At 47.2% G+C, this 12,563-nt stretch overlaps 1 protein-coding gene across 2 annotated transcripts in view; it reads right to left on the bottom strand.

Annotated features, from left to right (window-relative positions):
• The window catches only part of LOC119167583 (uncharacterized), a 92,625-nt gene that overhangs the window by 64,299 nt on the left and 15,763 nt on the right, over positions 1 to 12,563 (bottom strand). For both annotated transcript variants that reach the window (XM_075866084.1, XM_075866085.1), the window contains one exon: positions 11,186 to 11,257. In XM_075866084.1, coding sequence (XP_075722199.1) covers positions 11,186 to 11,249 — 64 coding nt within the window. In that variant the 5' untranslated portion in view covers positions 11,250 to 11,257. Of the gene's footprint in view, positions 1 to 11,185; positions 11,258 to 12,563 lie in introns of those variants that run through there.

Raw genomic sequence — 12,563 nt, 5'->3', positions numbered from 1 at the left:
GATAGTTGACAGGTGAAGTCTGCTCCAAAACAACATATGGGCCGATGAATCGAGGCTGAAACTTGTCGCAGAGACCAGGTGTGCAAATTGGTGTCAATAGCACCACCTCGTCACCCGGTCGGAATGATACCACACGATGAGAGGTGTCGTAGACGGCCTTCCTTGCTTGTTGCGTAGCTTCCGTGTTCATACGAGCGTGCTGGCGGCACTGGGCAAGGCGAGAAATATATTCTTCGCAAGAAGATGGTGATGGAGGGCCATTGCTGGTGAAGAAGGAAACATCGATAAAGAAAGTAGGTGAACTTCCGTAAACGAGATAAAACGGTGAGTAGCCGGTTGTGCGCTGAACAGCGGTGTTGTAGGCGAAAGTGAGGAGCGGTAGAAGTTTATTCCAGTTTCTGTGATCCGGTTGAATATATACGGCGATCATGTCGGCTAGGGTTCGGTGAAATCTCTCGGTCAGACCGTTTGTTTGAGGATGGTAGCTAGACGCCATCTTGTGTGTGGTACCAGAAACGCGAAGAACTTCACCTAAAAGCTGTGATAAGAACACCTTTCCACGGTCACTTAGAAATACACGAGAAGCACCATGACGTAGTATTATGGCCTGAAGAACGAAGTCAGCAACTTCCGATGCTGAACCAGTAGCTACTGAAGTTGTCTCGGCGTAGCGTGTCATATGGTCTACGGCGGTGACTATCTATTTCCAGCACCAGAAACAGGAAGAGACCCATAAAGATCGACACCGACGACCTCGAAAGGTGTTGTAGGGCACGTCAATGGCTGTAACTGACCAGCTGGGGGAGATGTCGGAAGTTTGCGAAGTTGGCACGGAGAGCAGGAACCCACGTACTTTGCTACGCTGGTAGAAATCCCAGGCCAATAAAAGCGGCTTCGAAAGCGGTCGTAGGTTTTGTGAAAGCCTAGGTGGCCAGCAGTCAAATTGTCATGAAAGGCGTTAAGTACATGATGTTGAAGAGCGCGTGGCAGAACAGGTACCCAGCGTTGGCCGTCAGGATGATATATGTGACAATACAGCACACCGTCCTGAAATTTGAAGTGCTCGAGTTGTCGACGAAGGCGTGCATTGGGTGGACGCGTAGCTCCTGAGAGGTGGCCTATAATGCGCCGACAATACGAGTCAGCCTGCTGGCGAGAACTGAAGGGTTGTTCATCGTCGATTGGCGGTTGGTACAGCGAGGCGAGCAAGGCAACAGAAGTGGGAGTCACGTCCGCACTGGTGTCGTTGGAGGTGGCAGCTGGATTGTCGAACGACGCCGTAGGTAGTGGGCAACGAGAAAAAGCGTCGGCGTCTTGATGTTTTTTGCCCGATTCATAAATAATCTCAAACTGATACTCCTGTAGGCGTAAAATCCAACGACCCAAGCGTCCGGACGAGTTCTTCATTGTAGAAAGCCAGCATAAGGCGTGGTGGTCCGTTACGATGGTGAATTGACGGCCGTACAGATAAGGACGGAACTTTTGTATGGACCAAACCACAGCGAGGCACTCCTGCTCAGTGATGGTATAGTTTTTTTCGGTAGAAGTTAGCACTCGGCTAGCATATGCGATGACCCTTTCCCGTCCAGAGTTATCGCGTTGGAGGAGAACAGCACCTATACCGCAACCGCTGGCGTCGGTATGCAAGAGTGTTGGGGCGGTGTCATCAAAATGGCAGAGTACAGGCTCTGACGTCAAAGCTTTCTTTAATAGGTGAAACGCCGACTGACATTCCTCGGACCACACAAAGGGTGCATTAGATGCAAGTAGTTTGTGAAGTGGCGCAGCTATTGAAGCGAAATTTTGTATGAAGCGACGAAAATATGATGCGAGGCCAAGAAAACTTCGCAAATCCTTAAGTCTTGTGGGGCATGGAAATCGAAGGACGGTAGCGATCTTTTCGGGGTCAGGGCGAATACCGTCCTTGCTGACGACATGACCGAGAACCTTGGTGGATTTGGTGGAGAAACGGCACTTCTTAGTGTTGAGCTGTGGACCCGCACCGGCGAGGCATGTTAGGACGTCATCCAAGCGCCTCGGGTGCTGAGAAAACGTTGATGAAAAGATGATAATGTCATCAAGGTAGCAGAGACACGCCTTCCATTTCAGACCACGCAGGACAGTGTCGATCATGCGTTCAAACGTCGCGGGCACATTGCAGAGCCCGAAAGACATCACGTTAAATTCGTATAGGCCATCGGGGGTTGCAAATGCCGTTTTTTCTTTGTCGTCATCGTGCATGAGAATTTGCCAATATCCCGAACGGAAATCAAGGCTTGAAAAGTATTCGGCGCCTTGCAGTGAATCAAGGGCGTCGTCGATGCGTGGCATGGGGTATACGTCCTTGCGTGTGATGTTGTTAAGTGCCCGGTAATCAACGCAAAAGCGCACGGAGCCATCTTTTTTCGTACCAAAAGAACAGGGGATGAACAAGGGCTAGTTGATGGACGAATTATTTCTCGTTGGAGCATGTCAGCGACGTTTTCCTCGATTATTTTTCGCTCAGCGAGAGACACGCGGTACCGGCGGCGATGTACAATAGATGTTCCCTCCGTCTGAATGCGATGCGCTGTAGTGGTAGTTCGGCGCAACGTTGAGGAGCAGGTGTCGAAAGAATCGGCGTGTTTCGTTAATAACGCAAGCAACTGCTGCACCTGGATAGCTGTTAAGTCATCACTGATAAGAGCTGTGAAGGGAAAGAATGAGCCAGGCTTACTCATAGGACGGTCGTTGGTAGAGGCAGGTTTAAGTGGCGTGACGCTGACAGGCTCAGCATCCACAACACAGGCTACTGCAGTGCCCTCTGGCAGGAGAACTTTCTCTGGCGTTTCATTCGTAGCAATGACGAGCGCAGAGCCATGGTGAAAGCGTACGACACCTGATGCAAGGGCTACTCCTTTTGCGACACAAGTCGACGAAGGGGACACCAAGACTCACCGTGGTCGATGTCCTTAGACATTAGGGTCACAATTCGTTCTTGATGTGGCGGTAGTTCGAGATCTTCGCGAGCGAACAGGCGTAGCGGCTTGTAGATGCCTTCGTCGAACATGGAGTCCGTATTAGTTCGGTGCAGAATCCGTTCACCACAACATATAGCGGCTGAAGAAGAAGATAGGAAGTCCCACCCTAGAATTAGCTGGTGAGAGCACCGGGTAAGCACAGTGAACTCGATGTAATGCAAAATGTCATCAATAAACACACGAGCAGTACAAAAAGCAAAAGGGCGGATAGTGTTCCCCTGGGCTTCGACTAGATTGGGTCCATTATAAGGTGTCATTACTTTATTGAGGCGTTTGCACAAATCATACCTAATCACAGAAACTGTAGCACCGGTGTCCACCAAAGCGTTCACGAGAACTCCTTCCACCGTAACAGAAACCATGTTGAACGGGCGTGCTGGATGAATACGAGTCCTACTGTTACATGCAGTTTCTCCTCCGAAAACTGCATCATTCAGTTTTCCGACCGGTTGTCAGTCGTAAACGAGGCTGGCCGAAGAGAAGAGGAGGAGCGATGAACGGGCGAAGGTGATTGGCGTCGCCTTGAACCGTAAGTGTTCCGCGTCTCAGTCGACGCGGGCGGAGATGGAGACCGCTGCTGTCCAGATGAATAACGCCGAGCGTAGGAATTCCCACTAGAAAAGTCCCGTTCGCGCATGTCGTACCCACGACGCTCGTCCTGCTGGCGCTTGCGGCAGAAGCGCGATATATGGCCACGATATCCACAGTAAAAGCATGTTGGGCGAGACGAGCACCACGGCGGGTAGTAGAGGGCGTTCGGCGCACCAGGAGATAGCGCACTCAAGTGGACAGACGGAGGGTCGGGTGGGATTGGCCGGAAGTGGACCGGTGGTGCAGCAGCAACCGGCGTGAATGATTGCAGCGGCGAAGTAGAGTTTACGTTGCGAGGAGGCGTGGCCGCAACTTGCGCGTACGTTGGAGGGCTAGACGGAGGTGGCTGTACGCAGGCTGGACCAGTGAATGATGTTAGTTCCTCCCTTACGATGTCACGGAGGGCCATGCTTGAAGGCTGTGTGACAAATGGAGAAGGTTGTGAGATGCCCATTGATTGAAGTTCTTCTTGTATGATCTCCCGTATCATGTCACGCAGGTCCCGGTCTGCTGTACGGTGTTCACTATTGCCCGACTGAAGGCGAACAGAATCAAGTTCGTCGAGACGCTGACACTTAGAGACGACGTCAGTGACAGTAGAAGGATTCTGTGCAACAAGGGCATTGTAGGCAATGCTTCCGATGCCCTTCAGGATGTGGCGCAGTTTGTCCGACTCGGACATCGAAGCATTGACGCACCGGCAAAGCGCAAGGATGTGTATCGATGTAAGATGTAAGATGTAGGATCCTCGAAGTAAGATGTGTATGACTCGCCAGGATGTTGTGGGCGAGTGTCTAGGGCCCTCCTCGCTAGAGCGGATGGAACGGCTGGCGTGCCGAATACTTGGCGAAGCTGCTGCTTGAAGGCAGGCCAGTCGGTGAGGTCGATCTCATGGTTCAAGAACCATGTCTTGGCAACGCCCGTGAGATAAAGCGATACTCGGCGGAGCTTGTTAGAGTCGTCCCAGTGATTACTTGCGCTTACTCGCTCGTAGTTATCGAGCCAGTCCTCCACATCTTCGCCGCGGAGACCAGCGAAGATCGGAGGGTCCCGCTGGTAGTTTACGATGTAAAGAGGAGGGGCTTGCGGCGCAGTGACGGCTTGCGGCGCAGAAACGGGAGCAGAAAGGACATCCACCCACTCACTCTAGGACATGTTGGCGGACTGAGGGTCCAAGCGGCGGCCTGAACGGAGCTCCAGCGAGCAGGCGTTGTAAGGAGAGGTACTGGGAACGTCAATCCACCTCCACCACGTATGACGACTCAGTTGTAACGAGGTTTATTGGTCGTGAACTGGGGAACGAACAAGCGCAACGGACCCGACAAAGAAGCGCACGTTCCAAGAAGATGATTGTCAGCCAGAACATATGATGATGGTTGACTGCTGTTCAGATGAGGATGAAGCGCATATTAGATGCCTACAATATGAATAATAATATTATTATTATTATTAAAATCTTGGGTGTAACATCCTTAAACCACCATATGGTTATGAGAGACGCCATAGTGGAGGACTGAGTAAATTTCAGCCACCCCGGATTCTTCAACCGATAAGGTAATTTTTGCAAAAGTGATTTTTAAGTGTTTCCTAAATTGTAAACCTGTTTTTATTTCAGAAAGTAAATGTTTTTCGATTTTATCACTAGCAAACTGTAACTGACATTCACCATATACTTTTTATTTCATAAATTATTTTAATTATCGAAGGTTGTGTTTTGGTAAAACGACAGTTAGGCAGTCATGGTGATACTCGTGGCGGCAGTTAAACATGGTACATAATATTGATTCCCGTTTTGAAATGGATGAGAAGGTATAGCATAACTTATCAATTTGAGCTCACTACGAATTTCTCACAGACCTATTTGCTTCTTAATACCACTAGGCTCTGAACCATGAAAAGCACCTACTATGCATATTTCATTTGTATACCCTGATACTATAGTTCGCATGAGCCTGGCGAACTTTGGCTGCTCCCTCGACTTAATGGGCCGACGTAATGACGTGTACCATTACCCTATAGTTCCCTTATTCTGTGAACATTTACTAACGGGCCGGTTACCATCAACAAGAAAAAGACAAACAGGTAATATAAGAAAAGTATAGAGGTCAACTAGATTTCATGCAGTTTTCTACCATACACGTGAGGAAAGGGGAGTACAAAGGTACAAAAGACAGAGACAGAATGAGATGTACATTGCACAACACACACACAGCGGAGTGTTTCACAGGCGGTTGCTCAGTGATGTTGCCTTATAGAATCGTAGAAGGGCTCGTGTTCCATTCGGGGCTGATGTACTTGAAGATCATGCACCCAAGATCTTTTCTTTAGTAAAAAATGGATGATCATCGAGTCTCGTCAAGGCACAATGGAGAGTCTGCCGATCATGATCAGTCGGGATAGTGACAAAATACGTGGCCAAGAGTTTTTACATAGGTCCGTTACTTGGATGAGTCAGCCATACAAATATCATGACTGAATGCGTTGACAAAGGCTACGCCGACCCACAACTGAAAGATCGTTGTACCTTCATGCCTTGAAGTATCTGATGATAGGTGTAGATGAAGTACCAAACCGCGGCTCATTGGGTGACGAGCGATGTTCAGTGGAGAAATACATTGTGGAAGCGGGGCATTATGCGCATTTTCACGAACTTCCCTAGCAGAGGTGACATTTTTCCAACAGTATTGGTGCTTCGCCATTGGCTCACCGGGCTGCGCTGTCGGCTACGTTGTTACCACTCTTCCCACAGTGAGCCGGCTGCCATTGAAATACTATGTCTGGTCCTTGGTTAGTGGTGCCATAAGTATATTTATTTGTTTTAAAAACTAACTGATGGTGCTTTTAGCGTCGCATACTTCACACACAGTGAAGGGACGCCTTGGAGTCACCGAATATGGGTTCCTTACTGGAAGACTCTTGCATAACAAATTTTATTGCCGCTGGATGTGCGATGGTCTTGGAGCACGTTGATATCGTGACGTGTGATTTCGATACTTTGACGGCGATTAATCTAGATGCAACCACAAAGGCGCCTGACATCGAATAGTGTGTGCAAATGTGAGTCTGGTTAGAATGCGATATTTTCAAAGGTCCACGAGATCTGCGTGTGGGATGCAGATGACACGCTAGCCTTTTTGTTCATTGCCGGCACTTCAGGGTGCACAGCGTGTTCTTGCAGGCACCCCTCCAGCCATCGCGGTACGGTTGTGGGCGAGAACCATTAGGAAACGGAATGCTCGTTAGCCGCCACTCAAGAAAACTGCCTTGGGTCTTTCTAGGGGCAGGCTAGCGAGGTGGTAGTAAGACAATCTTGATATATGGCGAATATGCAGCCAGGTGTTATATGTATCGTAATCAAGTGGTATTTGGCAATTACGATGGTTGTGATTGTTTTAGCACACCTAAGTATCCCCAAGCTCGTCTTAAGAACTTGGCCTTGAGCACTTCGAAAGACCCACATATAAGCATTTCCGGCATTGATATACACTGCAGCAAATACCCCAAGAAGCGCACTCTACAGGTGAAGCATAGCTGATATGAATGCGCAGCGAGTTTTAGTGCCGAGTACGAGAGGTGATCATTCCATAACAGATCTATTTCGATAGTGACGGCCAATAATTGGCTACATCTCGTATACGAAAGTCGTATTTTCCCGATTAAAAACGGGTACCACAACATCCGGCTTGTGGATAAAAGGGGTTGAGGCGCACTTCTCCATAGAAAGTTTGAGGCCTCGAGCACGCAGTGGCTCATTCAGAGGGGTGGGAGGGGGGGGGGGGTAATCACCTACCCTCAAACCTGTGCCTGCACCCCACCCTTCTCTTAAGTGCTCTTCTTCCACCTCCTATCACCAATCAGAACAATTGTGAGCACACAATAGCAGTATTTATGCAATGAAGGTGTTTTTATGCAATGACCGCGAAACAAAAAGTCGGGCTCCTGCCCCTTCTGGTACCTGGACGTTGCTCTAGCTGCTTTTCGGAGCCTTGCACGTCCCTGGGGTGGCGTCACTGCGGAAGCGCAGATGCATATGTAATCGACATACACAAAAAGGTGCACTTATCGATGCCGAAACCGGGCCACTTCAAATATCGTGAGGTTAAACAAAGCCGAGACGAAAACGCCGCCTTGACGCACGCCACTAGAGGCGTGATGGTCCTTCTTGCATGCAGCCTTTTACGGCTTGCATGAAGTAGGACCTCTTCATTAAGTAACTCCGAATCCATCAAGATATTTCTCCACCGATTGTAATATTTTTGATGGCATGATAAATAGCATCGCGCTTTACGTTACCGCAGGCCCCTTCGATGTCGAGGAACATAGCAACAAATAAACACTTTGAGGTAATTCTGTTGTGTCACAGTGGTCATAAGGTGGATGATACTGTCCTAAAAAAGTGGACTCGTGAAAAACCAGTCAGCCTCTGGATATGTATTGTTGGCGCTCCAGTAACCACTCGAGTCGTGTGTGGAACATTTTTTTCCTTCTTCCCCGCGCAGCTGAATGTGGCAATTGGTCTGTATGATGCCATTTCAAGTGGCGACTTTCCAATCTTCAGGATCAGTACCAAGCAGCTTGTCATCCACTTATCAGGAACGACGCCATCATTTCATGACTGCATGCAACATTTCAGTAGCTGGTCTGTGCCGCGTTCTCCAGGATGTTATAAAGCAGAATATGTAATGCCAGGCGGGCCCCTCCGCGGTGGTCTAGTGGCTAAGGTACTCGGCTGCTGACCCGCAGGACGCGGGTTCGAATCCCAGCTGCGGCGGCTGCATTTCCGATGGAGGCGGAAATGTTGTAGGCCCGTGTGCTCAGATTTGGGTGCACGTCAAAGAACCCCAGGTGGTCTAAATTTCCGGAGCCCTCCACTACGGCGTCTCTCATAATCATATAGTGGTTTTGGGACGTTAAACCCCACATATCAATCAAATCAATAATGCCAGGCGGTTCAGGTGACTTTTGGGTTGCATATTCCTAATTTAGGACATCTATCAGAGAAAAGGTGCTGGCGAAAAGAGAAAATTTCTCATTTTAGAGATCTGACCTTCCATTTGAAGAACGTTGCACTACACACCTTTTCGCAGAATGAAAGTGGTGAATGAGCCGTTGTGTGTACGCATTGTTGGCAAGCACTCAGCTCAAGGAATCTGGTACTTGCGCTGCGCATCCGGTAGTTGGCGTAATCAGACCGCTTACAAGGGTGCGAATTGAATCGATGAAAGACATGATCAGTGTCAAAATATCGTGATCATACTGTCAGAGATCATCTGGGCTGGATTCAGAGCGTAGTGCTACCGGTCACCGGTGCGGAGTCATCCTAAGGAGTTATTCCAAGTGAAGGCCATGCTTCTTTCATAGCCTTTTTTTTTTCAGTGCAGCATTGGCAGAGTGCGTGTTGCTTATGTTTTCCCGTGGTTGTAATGATGCCACTTGACCAAAGAACGCTTTGCAGTGAGTATGCACAGCAGGCAGAGCTTCTTGATGCGTGTCTGCAACAAGAACGATGTCGCCTGACGACAGCAGCTGCTTCCCGGTGATCGGAACGGTCCCTCGCCATTTTCGGAAAATTAAAATTTCTCGCCTTATATTTCGACACTCCTTAGATGAGGTGTGATAGAGTCCTTGGCAATACAAAAAGTTGTAAGATTTACCAATACAGTCGTCGGCGGATTGTGATGCACCGCAGTTGGAACACGTGGATTTTTCACAGATGGCGCTCACATCACCAAATTTTTTGTCATTTTCGGCATTTAATTGGCTTAGGAACCAAAGGCCTCAAAGCATTTCGGAAATGACCCACCTTGAAACGTGACACCCAGCAGTCACTCTTATTGCCAATCATCACGCACCGAGAGTTTTCTAGACGGCACACCAAGAGAACTTGTGGTCCATCATTGGCAGTACTAAGGACAAACGATAGATCTTCAATCAAGGTCGGCACCTCGAATGTCATGTAGAGCGCATGCCGGTACTCGATGTCCCAGCAAATGGATCGTCGGAATGTTTATGCCACTAAGAACGGCGACCTTGCGTAGAGGGTCCAACGCTTGAGGGACGTTTACCAAGACAACATTTTGTGCGCATTCACTATTACGTCTTCGATACTGTTCGGTAACAGTGCATCGAGCTCTGAAGATGCCGCTTGCCTGTTCAGCGGGCTCCTGTTGATAGATGATTGCGTAGTCAAGAAGAGGGCAATTTACTTCGGTGGGCTCGGGGGGTCTTCACAGCAGCTGCATTCACAGAAGCTCCGAACATCCTCGGCTTCGCTTTATGGCTCACTAAAGTAACGCTTTCGTGACGGTAATTGTCGGTACTATCGCCAGCATCAGTTATAGTGGCCTTGCTCTTACCGGCAACGCCATTTCGCTTTTTTGAGACTATCGACATGGACTACAGCGAAACGGGTAGGCATGCGGGAGAATACGTTTTCATCTTCGTGAAGCAGGGAATTGTATGTTTCCAGCATAAATGCAAGAATACCAGAAAAGTCCGAAGATGAATAACAAGAGGTAAAAACAATATATAAGTGTACGATGTCAAAAAAGAAAAAAAAATAGACAACCACCCTTTTGTGCCACGAAGCCACGAGGCAATAAAACTATGCAATATATGATAATATATTATTATTGGCATTAAATGCACGATGTGTCCCTCCAACTAAAGGCCTATTTACTTATTAGATCTATGCAGTGTCACCAATCAGAGTTTCGTCAAAGAAAAAAACTTTCTAATCAGAAACTGAGGATGGTTATGACGTATAGGGTATCTGAACCAAGGAATAATTGTTCCAGGCGTTACTAGTTTTTTCGACACAAGCCCATGAATCAAACAATGCTCAGGTTAACAAAATTGCAGGGCAAATTACCTTTTTGTATTTTTCCCACTAAATATGGCACAAGAACAATAATTCTAGTAGACGAAAAAGAGGCCCTATCGCCAGTGCGTCTCGAATTCGCAAATAAGTGAGCTCGACCAAACAATGGAGGGTTTGTCTGAGCCGTGATTGGTTTAGCCCACGTGGTGGTACAGTTACTGCATGGCAGTTACAAATATTAAGTTGTCCTGCGCTTTTCATAGATTAGTGTCTGCTGGATTGATTTGCTTATATTGTATTTGAGCATTTCAAAAAAAGAAAATACTTTAAATGCCAGTTTTAATGTTTCTAAAACAAAAGGCCCATAAAATGAATAACAAAGGAATGAAAAACTGTACAGGATATGGTGGTTGTCGTCCTCAAATTGTATTCCAGTAATTGTAATTTGACTGCGAAGAAATCAATTAGGCTGGATGACAACTAGTCACCGAAAGTGACATCCTGCTACCTTTGAGATCGGACCCGTAAATAGAAGCACCAAATATGTATATACTATTTCAAAGTTGCCAGATCTCAAGATTCACTGCAGCCGTTTTCTTAAAGGCAATGTATACACAAAAGGAGTATTTAAATAAAAAAATAACAACTTAAACATACGTCATTTTTCTATATAAAAAGCTGTGTACTTCAACCAGGATCAGTAGTCTCTAATTGTTGTGGTATGAATAGGAAATTGCTTCTTGTGAACACTTACCTGTACTTGTGGCAACCATAACGACAAATAGTACGAGATTGCACAACACGTAGTCACAATGCATTTCTAAATCTAAAAAAGAAAGAACGTGGTTGTTGATCCCAAACACAATGTACACGCATGCGAATATACCACAGAAACAATAGTGCCTACTTAACCTGTAATTACTTCGCTGAGAAGTAATTTCGCGCCTAATATACAAGATTTCTCTGAACGCACATGTTCCGAGACCCTAAGATGCACCTTCGGGCCCTGAGAGTGTTTCAACAAGTGAACAAATAAGTAATAAAATTGAATAACTGCTATTCAAGGCTGCATGTGGGTAAAAATACTAAACGTAGTGTCATGCCAAATTTTATTGAACTAATCTGCGTTTACTCTCAACCAGTGTCAGTTTGTTGTGCAATGTCACACTGTACCAAGCAAAGCCCACTATAGCTTTGTTCCGCGCACTTCTGAATAAACTCAATTTTTCCCCGTTTCTGGCTTGCCACGATGTCTCGCATAGCGCTACGAGCCTTTGTATTTGCAGGACACTGCACCCAGCAGGCGATACACCCTACACTCAACTGTTGGCTGTCAGACTCATAAAAAAACAGAAAAAAGGCCGCCCGCATCTTTCCACGGGATAAGGGGGAGGGGGGCAAGTGAGTAAATGAATCGCAGAATAGCAGGCGTATCGCGTGATTGTTGAGTAATGGAGTATGGTTTAGGAACGCCTAATTGTTATTTCGTTTTTATTATTCATGCTTATTGAATCACTGAGAAGCGTTCCCTTCAACGAGTGGTAGTACACTGTCAATGAAAAGTTGTGCAGACCACACGACGATAAAAAGTCCCCGGTACTGCCGCTACACAACGACTCGACGCCGACGAATATTACAACGACAAAATGGTGAGCGCTGATCTCAATGTAATTATTGATGGAGAGCAAGTGACGGCCTTAGTCGATACGGGTGCTGATTTTTCCATAATAAGTCACAAGCTGGCTGATCATCTTAGAAAAGTAAAAACGCCATGGACAGGAACACATATAAGAACAGCGGGTGGTCAATTGCTGCTCCCTACTGAAAAGATGCACAGCAAGAATCAGCATAGGAGATTATTCTTTCGTCGTGACTTTGATTGTTTTCCCAAAGTGCTGCAAAGATTTATTTATAGGAATGGACTTTCTCAGGGAGCATAGCGCAATAATCAACATCCCGGACCGCGTGGTTTCATTTTACGAGAGTGCTCGTCTGACTGATCCTACATCACCAGAGCACAAATCCTTTCCTCTCAAAGACCACAATATAGTCGTGCCGCCTCGATCATGTATCCTCGTTTCAGTAGCATGTGACGTACCGTTCGACGGTGAAGGAGTCGCCGACCAACTAAC

The sequence above is a fragment of the Rhipicephalus microplus genome, chromosome 6, assembly GCF_043290135.1.
Source record: "Rhipicephalus microplus isolate Deutch F79 chromosome 6, USDA_Rmic, whole genome shotgun sequence".
Lineage (NCBI taxonomy): Eukaryota > Metazoa > Arthropoda > Arachnida > Ixodida > Ixodidae > Rhipicephalus > Rhipicephalus microplus.
This window is presented reverse-complemented; position numbering and strand designations above follow the sequence as displayed.